Below are 21,941 nucleotides of genomic sequence, written 5' to 3'. Positions count from 1 at the left end.
CACGTTCGCGTGATCGGTTGTTGGTGGATCGGTCGTAAAAGGTGGTCACCGATAGCAACAAAACCCCGGCACTCTTATTCACTATACACCGAACCGACCACGGTACTGTCAATCAGTGTCTTTTTTTTAAGTTCAGGTGTCCTGAGCTAGCAAGAAGATAAACGTTCCAAGCGCCAGGTTTCACTCAATTAGTTACGTCTTTACCGCGTTGTTATGTTTTGCGTTATTGGACTACGCACGCGATTCACTATTTGATCGAACGCGATGTGGTGTTCGCATGTGATGTTCGCTAAACGACGGCCCACAAGTGACTGGCAGCAGCGTGCCGAACACGATCTAGCCCGTTCACGATCATGTCTTGCCCGGTCGTCTCTAATGTGGACCGCGTCCGACGGGGGATATATCTAGCGTACACGCGTGTGCTTTTTGTTTTGCTTCTCACCGTGTGGAGTTTGTCGTTTTTGTTGTTGTTTTGTTGCTGATGTTGTTCGCCGTAGTATTTCGGGCCCGGTTCGCAAAGAAGTGGGACGCGTACAGGTCTCCACGGGGCCAATGGACGCAGGCTGGTGGAGTAGCAGAATAACCGGCCGCCCAGATGTTTCGTTTCTCGGGGCGCTACGATACTTTCCCAAGATCAAGGTCGTTTCTTGGTTAACGACTCACGGGCTGAACGTGGTTCCGGTCGTTTCGCCGTACAGCGAAAAGTTATAAAAACACGCGCACACGTCGAGGAATAGTTTCAAATTCAACGCGATTTTCACTCAAATTACATGTTTTTTTACGATCATGCACTAGAATTCTTTAATTCTTTGTACTTTTCTGAAGGGTTTTTCGTATTCCAAATGTTTTACTACTCAATAGAAGTGAGTTCCTGTCTAAGATAAAAAACTGCTTTGCACTTGATCGCGTCTAATCGATTCGATATTGCACATCAAGATTCACCTTACGTCACTCTAGCTAATCCCACGGCACGACAAGGCACGATTTCAATAATCGATGTGGTAACGAATGCAGGTTCGCTATGATTGTTTGTTTGTTCTTTTTGTTGGCGACACATCGGCCAATCTTCGTCACGACCCGTGGCGTTTGCAATTCTGGTCCACCACGTTCATCCAAACGTTCAGGTCCCGATCAATCACGATAAACGCATTAGGTCGCATTAGTCGCCACCAGGGAGTTATGATTATACAATGGCTTCACTAATGAATTACGATTATCGCCGATCTGGTGTGATCTTCCAATCGACACGCGTCACAACCGATGAGAATATCTCAATGGAAGGAAATTTTGGCATGCTTTACGATGTTATCGTTCCAGATTGCGGTTCAATGAATTGTTCCCCACTTGGCAAATATTCAACATCCGTCATTTAGCTTGTAGCTTCTTTATCCCTACAAACAATGCTTCAATAATCGTTAGGAGTTGCACTTTGTTTGAAGCACGACTCTAAATTACTTCCTAACCGAGGCACTACCTTTATGCACGGGTTTCTCTTACTTTAACACAACGCACTCCAGACGCTAGCAGAGTATCGAGTACTGGGGCCAACTGAGCTAAACTAAACAAGTTTAGCGCGCGCACTAGATAAAAGCGGAAGAAATTAAAAGGCACAAGCGTGTGCAGCACAGCACATTGCTTCCAACTTGTTCAACTGGACGTCCGTGGATCGGAGGGTGTATGGGATCGATGGTGTACCGTACTTGTGCTCACCGTTGCTCAGAAGCTTCAATGCGTTCGACTAATATAGGAAAGAGAGATCACAACGAGAGATCACTCGATCGAGAACCGAACTGCGATACTGAACGCGCACACGGTGCCAAGCATCGATTTTATCCATGTTTGTGATCAACGAACCACGGCAGGGTTGAGACGAGGAGTGCGCAACAGAACGGAGGCGCTGTAATTCCTCTAGAGATATACGTAGTCCTGGGATGCTGTTCTTTAGAGCTTTATGGTAAAGCGTGATCGTTGGATAGTGTGGGAAAGAAAGAGAAAACACCCTTCGCGTTCGCGGTTCAAAACGTGGGGAACTGCAAGAGAACTGTATAAACATTCGACATCGTGTTGTCCAGACTGTGCCCACAGAACGTCATGATGGATTGGGTTGAAGATGCAGGAACTGCATGCATAATTTGCGGCATAGGTGGTTTACAGGATCGTGCTGGGATCCTGATCGAGTTTGGATAACGTAGTTACTGGTAGTTTCTGATATATAAGAATATCCACCATTTTCACGCGGTTGAAAGGTAATTAACAAACACTTAAAAAATCATAATGTTCACCTCGGCCTGTCGTATGTGTCGTTGCCCCAAATCGTTACAAATATTGAAAACAAGCTAATGCACGTAACATAACCGTCGTAAACACCTACCGCAATGTCTATGGCCAATCGACAATAACATACACCCGCTATCTCTTTCCCGACTACGGCCAAGTTACTCTACAATTACTCTCGGGTTTCGGGTAAGTAAACAATGTGGCCCTGTAATGGCCATCTAGCGACCGATACTAGAAAAAACTAGTAGCCGCTTGAAGCCGGCTGTTCAGCTTATCACCGGCATGAGCTGGCACAGCAGACTTTATGCCTCTGCTCTGCCGTCTGCTGATTGCAGCTGATCGTCGATGCTCTCTTTAGAAGGGTAGGAAAAGTCCCAATCAAACGTACCCACAGCGAAGTATGTAGGGACGAGTATGGTAACTTTCCAGAATAGGGCTTGATTTTTGCAGAATCAACTACTGTACAAAGGAAATTTATCAAACGAGGAAGCTTCTAAGCCACTTGACGGTAGGTGTTAAAGAAGTGAGGGTGAACTACAGTTATCAATCTTTGGGGAAACAGCACAGTGAGGGAGGTTTGACGCGATTCCTCAACGGCGCATGCATTATGAATCAGGTCACGTTTTTCTTGTTGGCCGTATGTCCACCTTCATTGTTCGTCCGACGGTTGGGTCGATTTGATAAAAGTGAGCGCACCGTCACGATTATGCTTAATCACTTGCGCACGGTAGCGTTCTCTGTGCTACATGGTGGCAACCGTTGAGGGTTCTACCAATACACCAACACACGGCCCACACTTCACCTTGAAACGAATCAACCCCTAGGGATCTCTTCTTCGGGAGCCCAGTCCTATTACACTAACCTGCGTAAAAGTCGTGTGCGATGATGCATCAGCTTTCCAAATTCGATTGGACATGTTATCGGGCACGTTGAATCATGCCTGGATTGAAGCAGCACGATCACATTTCGTGTCCTGAGCTGTTGACGAGGCATCAGCACGATATGAGACAGAGATCGTTCGCGATCTTTCCTATCTAGTGCCTTTCATTTGACCGTTCCATCGATTGGATGCGTAATAATCAGTGGATAGGAGCTGAGGTGATTCCTTTTTTTTCTATACTCAACTGAAGAGTCGTCCTGGGAAGATTACCCACGATTAAGCTGAGAACGTACGTTATATTACAAGTTTGAGAGGTTCTGTTTTTGCTTTCATTTCGTCGCCCGGTTTGAAGGTGTAAAAAATCATATATGCTCCATCATCAACTTCAACTGCCAGACAGTGTCTGTAAGAGCTGTTGAAATTTTACTTTACTATGTAAATGACTCACTAATGAGGGGTACAGAAACAAGCGAGTCATTTTAACGATGAATATGCACGATTCTTCTGTGGTGAAAAGAGTACAGATCGATAGTTTTCCCGGGTTCAAAATACAGGATATTAGGAAAATATAAAAAAAAAAGATCTGAAGTAGCAAAAAAAAACAATTGAATCATAGTTTTGTTTGCGTTTAGGTATAGTGATTTGCTACTATTAAGCAGCCAGAAGGTGTTGAGAGAACACACATTAAACAATTAAATGCCTTGCAATTACACGCAGGCACTGCCGATTAATTATCGCGACGCGTCTTCTTACAACCGATGCCGTTTGAACCGGTTCGCGATGGAAAGCAAAAGAAACCTGCCAGACGGTTAAGTGCGCGATAAATTGCAGCCCGACGTTCATTATTCCGATCGGCTCTTCTTTCATTCCAGCGCACAGTGGCGCGTACACGCAAACACGCGCGCGGGTGATGGATCGTTTTCCGCCTTCGCGCATCTTGATCGTGTTCCAGGAGGAAGAGCGGCGTTTCGCTGGGTCAAAGAAGGTGTGACTATATCGTAGGGCTGCATGCAAGTTGGTTGAACTTCCTGCTTTATCGGTTAGTTAACGCCGCTGTTACTAATTGCTCGAAGGTCACCGGGAGAAGAAGTTTGTACCGGGAGAAAATACCCCATGAGTGGAGTGGTCAGTGTGAAAAGAATGCTGAGTGGTGAATTTAATGCGCAATTTATAATTTTGCGACAGATTTTTTTTTTGACTTCTTACCCAAACATTCGCATGGAAGCCAAATCCTGCACAGCTCTACATGCTTGTGCCAATGTCCGGCTTTTGGAGATAACCTCTCGTACCGGTGTAGGTCAAACTGAACCCACAACAAACAGTGATAAGCTATACCGTAGGCGTGCGTCCTTGGGAGTAGCTTTTGGATGGTTTGTTTTGGCAATGCGTTTCTTTGAACTGTGTTTCATTCAATGCCCGTGAAGTACTTGCAAGGGTAGAAGGTAAGTTCGTTGTATTGAGCGTTGAGATTGATCTCAAGTTGAGCATACTTCCAGAAACGGGCTTGGCTGTCAGTAATAACGGAAATCGTTGTAACTCAGTTGTTAAAGGTACTTCAGTCTTGGCTAGAAGTTCCGCGCTACTAATTCTCGTGACATGAGGACACGATTACGATCGAGTACTTGCGTGCCTCAAGTTTTACAACATAAAGAGATTAATGGAGCGATTGAGCTACTTGCTCGAGACGAGAGCACTATCCCAAAAAAGGAAACTTGCACTGCATGTTGATGAAGTCAGCTCGAGCTCAATTCACTTCCACTTTACCTATATTTATTGATCGATCGATGCATTGGGGTTCGGATCGATGAGAGATTTTCGGATTTTAAGAGCCTCGCTTTTTATCCTTAAAGCGTAAAGTTTAGACTCAAGATAACAATTTCTATTTCTTCCTCTGTACACCAGATTGTACTCATCTGATACAACATTGAGCTGAACAATTGACTGCACTGATGCAAATGCAATGGCTCCAGCCAGGTTATACTGGCTCAGGTATATGGCTAATAGGAAAACAGATAATGCAGATGAAGCGAAATCGAAATTTAAAACCGGCATTTTCGTCAGTTCTAACCAGTTCGGACTGCTTTACGTTCCTCTGCTGCTATACAACGCACTCTGATAAGCCCGGTTCGTCGGTCGACTTTATCAGTGGGCTTTTTACAACCCTCAAATAAACACAAGCACTCTATACAGGGAAAAGGCACGCTTGCAAACCGTACGCCATGTGTGAAAACAATGGCACATATCCTTGGTTCAACAACGCGACTTGTCACGTTTGGTTCACATGATGCTAATTACTCAGTGAGATTTGAAAACTGGTGCACCACTTACCTGCTGGCTCTGCTGGGTTTCAGAGAAATGGTCCTGTCATTACCGGTGATTGATCAAAACACACTAGTGAAGGTTTACAGCAGCAAGATTGCAGCTGTTACTAAACTTATCACACTTGAAGCGTCAATCGGTTGATATCACCTTGACTCAGTGATCTTTCGACTTTGTTCCTGACGTTTCATGAGTTCTGACAGATGGTTGGTACTATTTTTACCCTTTGAAGTGACACTAACCAGAAACTGCACAAACTGCTCACTACGCCACCCGGTGGCTTGGTGGCTTGAATGCCGGTTTCGGTGGTTTAAATGAGCCACGAAGCAACGGAACCGCACAACTGCTCGGTACGAGGCGTTAGGACGAATTGAAACAGCCCGGCCGGTACTGGGCTCATTCCCACAACGGAGGACCCACGGCGTGTTTCTTATCAGCTCCAGAGAGGAACATTATCACCGGTCGGTGTGGTCGGGAGAATATACAGCTGATGTTGATGGTGTTCGTTCCATGTAGGCTCGCGGAAGACATAATCAGTGAGTTGGTGTGTTTGTTTTGTTGCTTGCAAAGATCCATCACAGTACTTTCCATTACAGCTGTCCCTTGAGCAAATATGCTAGTGCAAAAACTCATTTCATTGTGGCTTTCGCAGTGTTCCAAGTAAAGTGAAACTCACCCGCGTCTACTTGTAACTGTAGCTGGACAGTTCCTAAGCAAAAAAGAAAGTACATAATATTCCGTACACCACTAGACGCGTGTCGTTAGTGGGTCACACATTCGCAAAGATTGTGTGACTAGCCGTTGTGTTGTAATCATGTTTAGAAATGTTTGTCCTTGCTATAGCCTTTCAAGAGCTTCCAGCGGTCTTCTTCAGTCACGATCGTTGCGCATGAGAAGGCGTACGATGATAAATATATATATTTACTATAATTACGCATCTTGGCGATGATTACTATCAGCAATAGTGGCAACAATTGCAAGATAATGCACTACGCGTACGATTATTCTAGGCGGAACTGGGCCGCACTGTATGTGTCCATCCGTCGACAGGTGATGTTTCTGATACGATTAATCTAGCCAGACGTCGCAAGTAAATGACGCAAGAACTGACTTGTTCGACTTGCAATTCAATGAACCGCAAATGTACTTGTAGTGGGTGTAATAGAGCTAGTCCAAACACATTACATTACAACTCAAATCTGGCCATCTGCTGCTCTTCGTGGTCCGTTTCTACTGCCTTCAAAGAGCAGTCCTTGGACTTGGGTAGCGATTGATAAGGACAACCATGTATTACTCTGCTCCCGTACCGGTTTGATGAACTGTGTGACTGTTCTAGGTCACAAAGATAAGTTTTCGTCAAAATTATTCAACATGAAACTGGTTTGGTTGAAAACATAGATAAACGGAAATTCACAAGTAATATTCAATCACCATACATGTTACGAAGCTGGATAGGGCCAGTTTAATATTTTGCTGAACAACTCATTAGCAGCGTTATCACAGTATTGTCTTCAGTTTCTTATCGGCGAAAATACTAGAATAGCCACTTATCTTTTTTTTTGCTTCACTAATCAACATCCTCAGGGAGGACCTGAACTTTTGTCTTCTTTATTGTTTCTACATTCAGGACGCATTTGCGGCGCTGGTTCCCATCGTATTCCTGATTGAGGTGTTTTGTGTTGTACATGAACCGATTGGTGCGGTCATTCTTCGACGTAGTCACTTGGCTTGAAATGGTTCACTACGTTCACAGTCCAGTCCGAGTCGACGCCTTTGGTAAATTCCTTGATAAATCGATAGTTGCAGATGCTTATTTTGTCCCGGAACTCTGGAAGAACGCTGTGCGAGAAAGATATAATGATCAGAAATTGTTTAAATCTGTACGTCCACAAAAGCATCAAATCTGTTTACCCAACATTCAGCGGAACTGTTTCACCACGTTCAATCATCCCTTTAAGACCTCTGAGCACGTGAAAAACCATCGTAATTTCGACGAACCGTTTCTGACTATCATCGTTCGATTCGTCGAACATGACGCCAACTTGGTAAGGAAACGAGAAGTATACATCTTCCTTTTCCACTTGTATGTCATAGCGTTCGGCAACGGACATTTTAGCAATCGACTGCTTTAGGTCATTTAACGCGGCTCGGTCAACCAGTCCTTCTAGTTGTTTTACCTCTCCTCCGGCAAGCGATGAAGATACCACCTATAATAATTGATTCAAGCTCAGTTATATGACCATTTAGCATGTCTGTACATTATTATCTGTGACAAATGGCACACCTGCAGTGCTTGTTTCGCTCCTTGGATGAAATCGGGAAGTGCAAACTCGCGGTCAAAGTACGGTCTGATAATGAAGTGAACCATTATCCAGTTGCGGATGGTTTTTATCACCGAAGGCCACACCAGTTGCGGGAAATCCATAAGCGTAAGAGGCTTGCGAATCCGTTGCCGGGAAGATTGTTCATCGGTGGAATTCCATCGCGTTTGCACAATATTGTGATTGTTGTTGTTTACCACTGAAGAACCGCTGAGAAGACCGTTCGTGCCTGGTGACCACACGGCCGTAGTACGTTGGACATATGTGACACATAATGGTAAATTAAATCCTACAACTTTGTGACTGTTTGCAATGCTGTAAAAGCGCGAAAAACTATGAAAACTTCGAGTAAATAGCTTGAACTTTACCACACCACTTTGAACAACAAACATTGTCGATGACGGATAGCTAGAAAACGCTTGGCACATGTCATTTAATGGAAACGCTTCAAACGTCACGATGGTGAAACGCTCGAGTAGCGTGTATCGTGGTCGTGTACAAAAAATGTTTTTTGGGTGAAAAGTGCCGTTAAAAATATTTATTTATTTCGGACTCTTTAACGATAACCAGATCGTACAGCTAAATTGTTGCAATATTGTAGAAGAAATTTATGCAATTGAAAGAAATTGTTAAAGTTGGGCAGCTCTTTTCTAACAAGACTTCGAATATTCAAGTTACCCAGAATAGTTTCGATTGATTTCAACTTTTTTTAAGGTGGTAGTCCAACTTCTGATAATTCTAGTTGCGTTGAGAAGACAAAACTGGTACCAAATAGTTTCGGAATAGGATACTTAAGGCCATAGCATCACAGGCAAGATTTAAGAGATGTCTCTGCCAAGGAGAAAATAATTTCTATTCGAACTGAAATGATTTGTGAAATAGTAAGGATTACTAGCCAGTTTTTCGAAATTTTTTTTTGGCACGGTGTTGGATCTAACACGCTTGGATAAGAACCGGATGAATTTCCAGCCAAATGGATGCGGAGGCAAATAAAGACAAATACTTTTTTTTGCCTTTTTATTTGTATTTAAGATTGTACCAGTTCTCCCAAAAAGATTTAAATTGGAGATATTTCCTAATTGTGCAACAAGCGAAGCGAACATATAGCGAAGTCTGAAGTCTATAGTAATATTGGACACCACAATGTTCGAATGCAACAATCTCAAAAATGACACTATCACTTTGGTAAGTACTTTTGTATAATTTGAAATTTTATTCATTTTTTATAAATTACTCTTTTTTCTTATTCTTTCAAATTATATTACTCGTTTAACAATTACGATTTTCTTCTATTGATTTATTTAATTTGTCGATAACGACTCGTTGGTGTGTTGGTAGCGGGAATAGTCTTCACACGATAGGACCATTCCAAAATCCGGATCAATGCATCAATGGTGTGCAAGGGCTATCCGGTTTCGTAGTAAAATAAGACAAGAAAGTTAAGAATGGCAGGCATGAACTGACAGGTCGTTACGCCAAGAATAAGACATATTTTGTCGAGCAAACATTTACAATAATTCAAACATTGGAGATTCTCTCGACTTTCAACTTTTTACCATTCAAGCCATTCGATTTCCGTTAAATCATGCTGCAAAACAAAAAAAACTCTATTGATTGCCTATTCACAGCGATTGGGTAAAGAACATTTTTTCAATCTCATTTCAGCGCCAGTTTTACAACCGTCAGGAGCTGAGGGCGTGATAGTAACTCGAATCAAGTTTAACGATTAAATAATTGCCCTTGGAAGTTCTAATGTCCAAATAAAAAAGGGTTTGGGTAGTCATTATTTTGCCAATCGTCAAAATATTTCTTTGTAGAGCATACAACTTTAGACGATGTAGGGGTTTCTGATGCGTTTTGGATAAGTCTTTCGGGAACTGAAATTGCACATCTGAGATTTTGACGAACAACGAGAAAAACCCGCTGGGTGATTGATTGACAGAATGATTCCCGGGGGTCATGGGTGAAGGTTCGCATTTAATCATTAATTATAAGTTGAAATCAGTTGACATTAATTGTTTTAAAATTTTTATTTATAATCTTTCAGAATCTTAACTTTACAAACAAAATGGGTGATGATCAAAATCGAATGATGATAATCCTAAACGGTTCGAAATACCTTTTATTAATAAAATACTCTTGTAAAACAAACTCTTGTAAATTATTTATCAACACAACAGCAACACGACATCAACAATACCTCCAAATCCGACACTGGACACTGGATAATCTTTTTTGTACAAACAAATACACAAACAAGTACACTGAATCACGCATGGAGTTCACGTTCTGTAGGTATATGATCATAACTTTCATCATAATTGTCAAATACACTCGGACAAATCACGACAAAACAACATTGGCTTTGCATAATCCTCGGATATCCCTTTTCCAGACGACGGAATCATTTAGCATAACAGCATAATGATTTACCAGCTCAACCTTCCCTTGCTTTCGAAATTTACTGAATTTCCAGTCTATCTCTGACCACACTCTTTATTCGTTTACCCTTTTTTGCGAAGGGATCGTACGACCCCGATACATAGCCTCTTATGAAAGTATGACACGCCCTACCACACCATTTCAAATCTGTTAGTTCCAACGAGGGACAATTATTTATGCGATATTAAACCACCCCGAGAAAGTGACAAATAGTTATTTTATGTCCTGTGGGGTAACTCTTCGGCACCTAGTGGCATCCGATGGTTTTGCTCTGTAGTACGACTTCTCATTAGTCAAATTAGTTTTACCGAAAATCGTTGCCTTCGTAAGAGCGTATGCCGTAACTCCCTGCACAATACCCTCCGATCATCGAAGTAATCGATTAAATTATGACTATATCATTTTATGACTTTCTCTACCGTCTCTACCGAATTACCGTGATGAAATCCGGGGAAGATGTGGATTGCGCAACAGTAGCATGTCATTAAAAGTGATAAAAGTTCCATCAAACAAATTGAGTCCACTGTCGCACGAGACACAACACGGTTCCACCGACAGTTGTTGCAAGTGCTTTCGCTCCATCGAGACACTTACCGTCGTTATCGTTCATGTTGTCCTGTTCCAGAATAGGACTAGCCGATCCGCACGATGACGAGCTGTGTTGTGGATGCTTCTCGGCACTCATGCTTGAGCCGCCAGTCGGACATCCTCCTGTTCCGAGTCCATTCGCGGATGTCCCGTGTGCTGGTGAACCTGCCCCACTCGGTGACTGATCGCCGGCCATCGAATGGTTAGAGGACGACGTTGTATTGAGGTTCTCGGTGGAACCAGACGAAGGGTTCTTGTTGTTGTTGCTATCACCACTGCTGCTGTTCATGGGAACTACGGTGTCTCGGTCCCGATCGCCATTTCCAGCCGAATGAATCAAGCCGGGCGTTCCGTTGTGTCCCGACATGCCGACACCGTTGAGATTCATCGACAGTCCGTTCGCTAGACCGTGCATAGCGGCATGGTGTGGATGGTGGGGATGGTGGTGCGGGAGACTATTTACCAGCGAGGACACCTGGCTATGATGGTGCAGAAATTGACTGGTCGGTAAGGCGGGTGTTGGCAAGATGCTTGGCCCATAGCGAGACGGTGAAAGTAGTGCCAACGAAACTGGAGGCCTGATAGATGAGAATGTAAACGTTTTCTGTTAGTGCGATATTAAAAATCAATAACAAGAACTTAGGCAAGTTGGGTTGAACAGTAGTCCAGATCTTACTGAAAAGAACATCAAATTAACCCTTAATATGAGTTTCAGGTACTCTACACATTAGTAATACAATGGCATATTGAGAAATTGTAACATAAAATTTCAATTCTCACCCAAACACTCCGACGGCAACGGCTGCTTCTCGTAAAACTCGACCCTGCTCCATATCCCGCAGAGCTTCCGGTCTGATTGTTGCTGTATTTCGTGGTTGACGCTCATTTTGTACGGCTGAAACGAAAAAAAGGAAACACATTAGACACGAGACCGCGTGGGTTTTTTTTGCACAAGATTTTCGCTAATTGATAGGCATGGATCACCCATGAAGGTTCACACCATTTAGAAATCCTCCCCAGGACATGTGGAAGGTCAGTTCCACTTTTATGCATAATTTATTTCGCCATATTTGCACCCGTAGGCGTCGATTAAATAAACGGAACAATTTGTTACTTGCTGGGAACAGTATGGCTACGTACATTGGTTGTTTTTACTCCTCATTAACATTAGCACAGAAACCGTGGAACGTTTTTTTCCTTTAAACAATTCCACGATCTTGCCATTTTCACACCTCATAAGTGTCCACATACGACCATGGAACGGCACGTGGCAAAGCTACGTCGTTCGGGACAGCAGGAGATTCCCCAAATTGTGGTTAAATTATCCACAACCCAAAGGAAAGCGCTAACCCGACCGTTTTATGCAAACGAACTCTCACAACCACACCTCGACCCTTTTCGGGAACCGATCTTTTGACATGATTGCTCATACATCCCGCAAACACCTCGCGCACGTACAACGAAATGCCATGCGGCGATGTCTTGTTAGCATAACCCGCCTTCAGCACTCTCATCACATCCGAAAGACAAACCAATTTGTTACACAAAAATAATTAGAACATTGTTCACGTCATTCGACTCCAGAAAGCCGCAGCGAACGCGTGCCATCAGTTTGTCCCGGCCACGAGAACCTGTGGCTTCGGTGGCCTTGGTCGACGATGGCCAACGCTGGTGCTTGTCATGGGTGCTTTACTGAAAATCGAAAGTATGAGATCATTTGAATAAACATACATACAAAACGGTTCACCCTACAACGGGGCGTTTAAGCAAAGCATGAGAAGGGGAGGGAAGGCCGTATGACAGTTTGTCTAACCTAGTGCGCTGAGGGAGGATTAAAAAACATAGAACAGTAAAGTTAGTGGCAGGTGATGACGGTGGTTACCAAATACGTCAATAATTCCTTTCATCTGCTGCTTCAAACTCCCTACGATGCACTGTATTGCTTATGAAGCGAGGGATGAAAAAGAGAGATAGAAAGAAACAAATACAAACACGAAAGTAGCACAGTTACGATAAGAATTTGGCTCAAAATCCACAACAAATAATCATACAGGCTGTGCAGGCAATGCATCAATTGACTTTCTATTTCTTTATCCCTGTAGATCTCTGTAGATTGTTTTACTGCGAACGTTATACTAGCAATCAATTTGACCAAAACTTCTTTCGTAGTACTAGTAGTAGTAATTGATAATTCAATTCACTTCTTCATTATTTTAAAGATTCGATGTACTCGATGATGCTCCTACACCAAACAAGTAGATTTCTTATCAAATTCCCCAACCAGATTATGTCGCCTACCCATCAACAGGTGCTCCATACTAAGAACGGATTCTTTCTTGCATAGCATTCTGTTCAATTTTCTTACCGAAGCTTTCATCCGATAGAAAGGAACCGTGCCCAGGGCGACATTCTCGCGTTATAATCTTTTCCGATTGTTTTCTGGTCGACCTACTGTAAGCCGAGTTTCGGTATTTTATTGTTATCATTCTCTGTTGATGGATCGTTTGCAAGTTCTTAAAACGTAATTTGTAATGTGTATTTAATAACAAGCAAAACGCAGCTTAGTGTAATATGGTTGACGAAGTCTGCTCTTCTCCTTTCCACGCCTAATATTGGTTCAGCTTTACTACAGAAGAATGTTGTTTTGCAGCTTCACTACATTGAGGTTGTTTGGGAGTGATTCGACGATGAGTACGTGCGAGTTTTGTGCCTCATTTGCGTGTGCCGTGAGCGCAATCAGTCGACATTGCCGCTCGACTTTGATGGTACCATTAATGAGCAAACTGATGATGGACCCCCGGGGGGCACCTTGTGAGCTTGTTTCAACATGGTACGACCTTCGGTTAGCAGCTGCAGGAGGATGAAACCGCGCACGTGTCTTGTAAAATTTACACCACCCAAGTGTGGAAACGACACAACAAACAGCCACACTCGAAATTAACACTCCGGAACGGGTGTGATGATGGAGGACATCCTCAACAATGTTGATCATCTCCAATCACAGCATGAAACAAGTTTTTCCTTTGACGGATTGCAACAATTTTAGCATTTACTCGTGAATAACCATATACGAACAAACGCCGTGTCATATCCGCAGTATTTCTAACAGGACAGCTTTTGATTGAGCCATACTAAGACCACAAGAAAACATGGCTTAGAACTCTCTAATCAAGTTTTGTGTTCCACTGTCGTTCGCTTTGGTGTTAGGCACACTCATGTGACTGTGGAATGTATTCCTTCGTTATTTCGGCGCATTTTCCATTCTATGTGCTTTGTTTCGCATTAGTGACTGAATTTTATTTTGCAAATATTAACAACGGCTTACGGACAGACCTGCAAAAGTACTTTGATGAAGCTATCGGTGAAGTTGACAAAAAAACGCATCATTTCAGTTTTCTCAAATTGCAGCATAACAACGTAACACAATTGTCACAAATTTTATTTCAAACGAACCTTTTGAAACGGATACGAACCAATTATCGGAGACAAATGCGCTATGTGTTTTAGTTTCTGGATGGATAGGTTAGGAAATAGCCAGTATTGGGAATGGTTTTTTCACCACAACTACACCACATCATACAATTGTGGTCTAAAATTAGAGCTGAAAATTTTCCGATACATTTTGCATTTGAAAACCTGAAAAGAATCGTAATTAAATTGCAATGCCTATAGTTCTTAAGTGCACTAATCACATCGCGTCGAAATGCTTCTGTGAGCTATGAAATTCATCAAGAAATCCAGTAGAAATGATGAAATGAAGAATTTAGATGGCAATGGCAATGGAAAAAAACATCAATTATTAAAGTACGCTTTACATTCACAAGGATCGGTCAATTTGCGTCGAAGGTATTTTCAGATCTGAAATCGGATTTCCATACCAAATATCTGCAGAGATGAACTAATCAGTTGAAAATTAATCCTTGTTTTTATTTAAGCTCCGTATTCGAAATGCGTATTGAATTTCGAGTTTGAGTCTTTCATATAATATTTTGCAATCTTTACTGAAGTTTGCGGCAAGGACACAATTCCTGGTCCTGGAATACTGGTCTAGCAATAATTTCACTTTCAGGTTTGGAAACGCAAATTTAGAAAAAAAAATCTACATTCCATATAAATATAGCGATCATAATCGTGGCCAACACATAACAACCATTATGTTCCCATATAAGTTTATTCGTAGGAACAACACCTTGCAATGAAGTTGCAGAACCTGAACATTTTTCATGACATATGCGACCCCATGACTCGGGTCTAAATTATCGAGTTAAAGCCATAAGCTCACACAAATTCACAGCCACCAAGCGTGCAGCGATTATAGCCCTTCCAGGAAACACACAAAGTAAATGCAAAGATACGCACCTATTCGCATCTATCCTCTCGCACCACAACCGTCTTGTCTATTTGGTGCTCTTCGTTTACTAGTCTAAATGAACAGAATTACAAGTACTCTCTCAGAGTTCCTCCATACAACAAAACAATGTTTAATACCGGATCAACTCTTTGCATTTTGGTGGGCTGGCATTGGTAAGCCCTACAACGTCGCATCGAACGCTCGAATCAACGTTCCTCCGAATCAACACGCATCCTGGCATTTGGGAGTATTCGTAATCTCATTAGATAGGATGCCACCGAAAGGGAGCTGTTAATTGAAATTGAAGTGTTCGCATGAGTCGTCCGTATGCCAAACGTTCACTCGTACAGCCTAATGCTCCACTCGGGATGGACAGACGTTATAGCTGGAGGACGGACGCCAACCATGCAAAGTTCAATGTGCCAAAGTGGAAAAGCGAAAACACAATTTTCTTTCCAATAAATTGAATACAACGAACAATGGTCGATCCTGGGGCACATCAAACCAACACACAGTCGAAGGTCCCATCTGATGCGTTGCCTTTTTTGAGGGGTTTAAGTGTTGGCTGGTGTGATCTGGTGTGTGTGTGTGTCTGGTCTCCGTTCGTCACGAAATGTTCGATCATTGCCGTTCAACTGTAGGAAGACAGCAAAATGGTGGATACGAAAAGACAGAAAGTGAAAGTGAATAAAAATAGAACCAGTGCTTAATTTGCACAATTGCGGACGTGGTGCTGTTGATTTTTCGGACTAGAAATAGTTTTCGCCACACATTTCAAACGAATTACATTTTAATGCGTAGCTGTTGAATGCAAATTTTCTTATTTATCTGAAATGAAGCTGTATTGACATTGATTTGTATTAATATGACAGCTTGACTCTAATATATTCTATAATTAATTGTAAAGTTTTGTTTCAAATTAATGACTTTAACTACCTCAAATAAACAATTAAAGAATCAGCACCACGAAATGGATCAAAACTATTTGAAAAAGTTATCGTTTCTCTGAATTTGTCAGAATACAGTATTTAAGAACAATCAAAACTGCTCAAAATACTCTAGTTTATATGTTCATCCGATTAACTTACTCATTCGCACGAAGAATTCTTCACCTGGGTTTGATACGATTTATTTATTCCCCTTATAATTTTTATTTAGTTACTTCCATTACCAGTAAATAGCGTTTAAATCTCTTAACATCTCAAAAGCAATGAAAAATGATCTTCATCTTTGATGAGCATCAGTAACGCCGTGGTCGAAAATTCTCCATTCTTTTTCGCATGTTCAAGTGTATTTTGAGCAAAACTTCAATCGCTCCCCTGAGATTCAACTATCAAACCGTAGGAGAAAGACGCTTAATCCTCGATCGATCAAAAGCATCTGTGCTACTTGCACAATCATCTCTGATATCAGATCTCCTTCTCATTTGAAAATCATTTTCTATTTTTTATTCCCTCCACGAGAGTACAGACAGTGAAACGACCCTTAAACCCCCGAAGTTGGCGTCTGCTCAACAGTGCACTTATAACTTATGACTATTGTAGCGAAAGAAAAATACATTCATTAAATCTCATCCGCCTCCTTCATCTTGCTCTTCAAACCGACCGTTTTGTACAAAATGCGCAATAAATCGTCTGTATCCATGATCGATGATGGCAAAATAGCCTGTCTGAATATTCAACTTCGTTCATCCTCGTCACACCGACCATTGACCAACTGCAGATAAAGAATATATAATGGCTCCCTGACGGCTTCATATCACTGACACTGACGAATAAACTTCAGCTAGTATCAACTATACTGTCCATCGACTACATTTAAAACCCTTTCCATCCATTTGTATCGCACCGCCACGTCTCTCACTCTTGACAGTATCAAGCTGAACACTCAATACGACTACATATCTATCAACGAAACGCATGCACCACAAATATCAAAATGTTGAATCAAAATTTGAGTCCACTCTGTTGGGTGTATCCCGCAGTTCCCCGGGGTTGGCCACGGATTACAGTGGGATTACGGGTTTGTATGATTTATGAAACCAAAGCTCCGAAAAATGATAATGTTCTTGCTGGAGGCCCAATTCCCCGGACGATTCTGGCACTACCAGGTGGCTCAGGTGGAAAAAGTCGATGAAGTTTAGGCGACACTGGGACATGAAACAGATTACACGTCAGGATGTACCAGGACCAGCCATCGTTGCTATCGTCCTTCACTTTCATATCGCGATGATAAAATGGAACCACGCTTTCTCGCTTTTTATGTTGCTTCATAAATCTGCTGCAGATGTGCTGAGCAAGACCCATCGACAGGGGTGGAAGACATCGAGTACCACCATTTTCTTTCGAAATCCGAAACTTTGAAGTAATAGCACTTCGAAAAACTCTTTCGTACTCTTTCGGGACATTGTGTAGTACCGTTTTACCTTCGCCTTTCGCTATCACGATTGTCTCAAAGCTCTCTTGAATTGTGGGTCCAAAGAGTTTCGGGAGTTTCAAAAACCATCATGCTAAGGTATTCAAAGGGAAACTCCTTGAATCCTGGGTATCCGAAGCATATGTTTGATTTACAATTTACGTACCACCATGAGCTTTACCAGGTTTCCAGAGTTGTAAAACCATAAAATATCAATTAATCATAACACCATTTAGTGGCGGGGTAATCGCCTCATGCAACGCCCTACGATCTCTAGCTCCGAAAACTGGTTCCCTTTCACGCCTCACACAGTTTGGGCAGCGAAACGGAACCCAACCTGACAGAAGGCACAAACCTCGATGCGAAAGGATCAGTGGTGAATCCTTGCACAAATCCTACACCAACTGGTGCTAGTTTACACGCAGCAAAAGTCCTAGGGACCGTTTTGGTGTGATCTGGTCTTCCCTTTTTTTAAATATGCCACATATTCTTCACGCTGGTCATTGTCAATCGTACCCACGAGTAAAGTGCATTAACTTCACCACGCATCCGGCGGCATCATCCCGGACACAATTGAATGGTAACATCTGATCGATTTCCGCCTAATCTTTCGTCTACCGGGAACAACTGGAAACTATTGCTACTTCAACAACTGGACTCGACCTCGGACCCGTTGCCGAGGGGTGCCGGGTGAATTGTTGATTAATTAGAATTTAATTTATTGAGTGGCACTCTAGCACTGGCGCTACCGACAACAACCAAAGCGCACCCCTGTTGCAACTCCTATCCGACTAGTCATCAGTCACGCCAACTTGGCGGTGTGCATTGATTCCGAGAGGGGTTTTTACGTTAAACTGATACAGGGATTAAGTTGTAGGATCTCGGGCGCACTTGGAAATCTGCCACCAATACGCGCGAGTCCTTTCCTCTGCACGGTGAGGTGAGCAATAGCAATAGAGAAAAAACCGAAACGAGGAACTCATTTCTATTCAAGGGATACGAGGGTGCTTCTCGTAGAGGAAATGGTAAATATTTACCAGATTTTGTTTGCCCGACGCGACCTCGCTGGAAGGCTTTAGCCTGAGGACCACTCTGTGTCGCTTTTCTTCCTTTATTTGATTCGATTGTTATCGGCTAACGAGGAGGTGTTTTGATCGGAAAGCTATTATTTTATTTGCGAAGGAAATCGGGATGGTTTGTTGTCTTTCGAAAGCACCAACATCAAATATGATGTATGTCGAAATAGCAAACGCGTGTCGGGATTAGGGCTACAAATTGTTTCTGTTTGATGGATTGTGGTGGTGTGGAATAAATGTATGACAACATAGCTTAGCCAAGCATGAATATTCAGTGGAAGACTCTGATGGTAAGGATCAATCGGATACCAAAAATATAAAACGCACCTTTGTCTTTCAAAGACTCATATACACTAAGAAATAACACCATGACGTTTGAAGTAAAATATAAGTATCGTTTGAGCTATCAACCTCTGTGACTGTCATTTTATGCACTCGTACTTACCGATAAATCAATTTCCTCCGGACACTGCGTTTGAAGAACCCAGAGCATCCGTTGCATGCCAATATGCCGTAATGCTTTCCGGAGCTCGTATCTCCACATACGACGCAAATCAGACCGAGATTCTGAGCCTTCCTGGCTGAGGAGCTCGAACTCTCGTTTACATGCTGGGGAGGCCACGGTAATAGTCGATTCTGAGGTGAATAACACGAGATGGGTGAAGCCCGGTGTTCTGTGGACGAGAGCGAGAATGAAATAAAGATGAAAATTACAATCATGCCCATTTTGCACAGCAATGAGTGGACACCACAGTCAAACTCACCTCCTTTTCCTGACATTCCATTCTCAATGCGGGTTAGTCCTCCGTGAGTGGCATCATCAATGCCGAACGTTCTACCCCCATCGTCCTTCTCCAATTTATCGTAGAAGTCCACGATAGAACCTTTACTGAAGCCTGAAACGAAAGCCATTTGGGAATGATCGCGATCAGCACGTCTGTCTTGTACGAATAACACCGTTCTACCCCGTGTATCCTTAATTATCATCTCTCATCGTGTGTTTGCCCAGCTACTTCTGTTCCTTTCCTCCCAGCGATAGCATTGACCTCGACACATCACCTCCAACCTGCATCGGCCTAACAGCCGTCTTACTCGACTCAACAAACAGTCGATCGGACGGTTAACAAACATACATCTCTCGCATATCCCCTACGCCGGTTCAAGAGATACTGGAAGGTAGCACCGCACCGAAACGTCTTCCGCTACGAATAAGAAATTAACTACTGTTTATTCAGCGGTCAATTCCCAAACAGACACGGTTACTTTGTAGTTCTGTTACACGTGGCTTCTAGGAAAATCTCATTATTTGAGTATGATTTAACAATCTTTGTCTATCACGTTGGTCCATTTTGAGTATCTTCTACTAATTTGCAAACCAATCTTGGCAACTGTGAGGCAATGCAGGTTCTTCAATCAAATTTTCATGCCATTGAATGTAGATCAAACACTCACCCATCCCTACCTGGGAAGAAACGTGACTGCCATCACTAAATGCGGAATGTAAATCAATTACGTCTGCTACCAAGCAGAAGCTAACACCATCGACTTGAACTATTCAATAAGGACAGAGGAAACCATTTTGGTTTCAACACTTCACTTCATGAATCCACCATATCGTCTCTAGCTTAGGATGAATTTCAAATTTGCAACTCATCTTTAGAACATCTGTAACAACAAACCGTGAGCCCCCATCCATAGGCCTGCCGTTGAGTTATGACAGACGAACAAAGTCACCGCGTAGAATTAACATCCTGCTCAATGGCGAGACAATCGAAACAAACAAGACAAGATCATCTTTTTTGTAGCGGCTCATTTTCGCCGAATGGGGACTTAACTATACGCTTCTTGTTCACCAATGTTCTAGCGATATTTAAACACGCATCAGGTCTCTTAGTGCGATCCAATCGCTGATTCAACAAAGCTCCACAGGAACGAGTGGAACGTCTCAGAGGCCTTTATTGTGAAATTCCTCAAGCACGAAGCTACTTTGTGCACCTCAAAATACCATCAACAACTGTATCAATACGCTGTTGAATGACATCAGATCGGTGGAATTAGTTGTCATCATCTCTTCGCCGAGACAGTTGGTAACAGTGTTGCTATCGGAGTCGAATGGAGTGGTTGGGACTATTATTTCGAGGTTATACGATGATCATTTTTCAGTTTGACTTTGTGCAATGCTAGTGGTTGTCAAAACGACGCATGGATTACATTCTTTAAACAAATTTGTCGTGAAAATCAGGGAACGTATAGCCAGTGCGTGCCATTTGGCTTATTTTATTCGCTTAAACCTACCACGATTGAGGTAAATTTTGTTGAATTATGAGCACCAAAATAATGCAATTAAATTATTATCTAATTTTCTCATGCCTCATCTCATTTGTATTTTTTATATTTCTTATGACATTAGTAAGTTTGTGTTCCTAAACCATCTGCAAAACGTTTCTTATTGTAAAAAGCATAGTTTATAAATTCTTACAATTTCAAGAAACGCTCTCTTACGACGAACTGTTTGCTGTGGATTATGTAGAATTCCTTGTTTAATACACTTATTTGAATGGGTCAATTCAGATAGCTAACTAATGCTCTAATTAAAATGGAAAATCTCATCCAAACATCAGACAAACAACCTTGGGCTAGCAAGGTGATCAATAGCCCCCTTTTAGCTCACTCACCACTCTTGTTATCCTGCAGTACGGTCGAGCTGTCCATGTTAACGTTTTTCCTGCTGAACCGAAACATCCAAAACCACTTGCACAAAAGCTCTGTCCCGACGGATGTGCTCCTATCAGCATCCCATTGATTCTTGACGTTGATGATTAGGCAAGTCTCGTTCGCGGTGGGATGATATCGTAGTGTGTGGAAGAACAGTTTGCAACTTCACGAGTGTATTCGCTAATAGTCTATTAATCCACACTGTCGAGTGTGGCTATAGAACCAGATTCGAAAGGCTTAGTGACACTTTTCACTGTCAAACGTACATTCGTTTACTGCGCTGATTTGCGAAAAGTTATACCTTCGTGCACAAAAAAGCACATCACGCGTATTGAAATAAAAACTATCATAGTCTGCGGGACTTCACGTACTTCCAGAGTCACCAGAACCCATATCGCATGCTGTCAACAGTACGGGAACAATCTGAGTTCTGTTCGAAACCTAATTAACTTCCGACACGCTCAAACCGACAAATGCACTCACAGCAACATGCAAAAACTGCAATTGCACTCCTCAGAGAAACAAACAGTACGACTCGCAACAATTGTTTTTTATTG

General features: G+C 42.4%; 2 protein-coding genes across 2 annotated transcripts; both read right to left on the bottom strand.

Moving 5' to 3' along the window:
- Positions 1-7,162: 7,162 nt before the first annotated feature.
- Positions 7,163-8,189, bottom strand: LOC128716291 (m-AAA protease-interacting protein 1, mitochondrial). The gene is made up of 3 exons (XM_053811212.1): positions 7,761-8,189; positions 7,388-7,683; positions 7,163-7,315 (listed from the first exon to the last, which is right to left on the bottom strand). The coding sequence occupies exons 1-3, from the start codon at positions 8,187-8,189 to the stop codon at positions 7,180-7,182; spliced, it is 861 nt and encodes a 286-aa protein (XP_053667187.1). The 3' UTR covers positions 7,163-7,179.
- Positions 8,190-9,965: 1,776 nt separating this feature from the next.
- On the bottom strand, positions 9,966-21,411 carry LOC128712544 (nuclear hormone receptor FTZ-F1-like). The gene is made up of 8 exons (XM_053807437.1): positions 21,345-21,411; positions 19,434-19,565; positions 19,115-19,343; positions 18,997-19,022; positions 12,710-12,769; positions 11,608-11,722; positions 10,834-11,405; positions 9,966-10,027 (listed from the first exon to the last, which is right to left on the bottom strand). Exons 1-8 carry the CDS (start codon positions 21,409-21,411, stop codon positions 9,966-9,968), a joined length of 1,263 nt encoding a protein of 420 aa, XP_053663412.1.
- Positions 21,412-21,941: the final 530 nt, after the last annotated feature.

This window comes from Anopheles marshallii, chromosome 3 (genome assembly GCF_943734725.1).
Source record: "Anopheles marshallii chromosome 3, idAnoMarsDA_429_01, whole genome shotgun sequence".
Lineage (NCBI taxonomy): Eukaryota > Metazoa > Arthropoda > Insecta > Diptera > Culicidae > Anopheles > Anopheles marshallii.
This window is presented reverse-complemented; position numbering and strand designations above follow the sequence as displayed.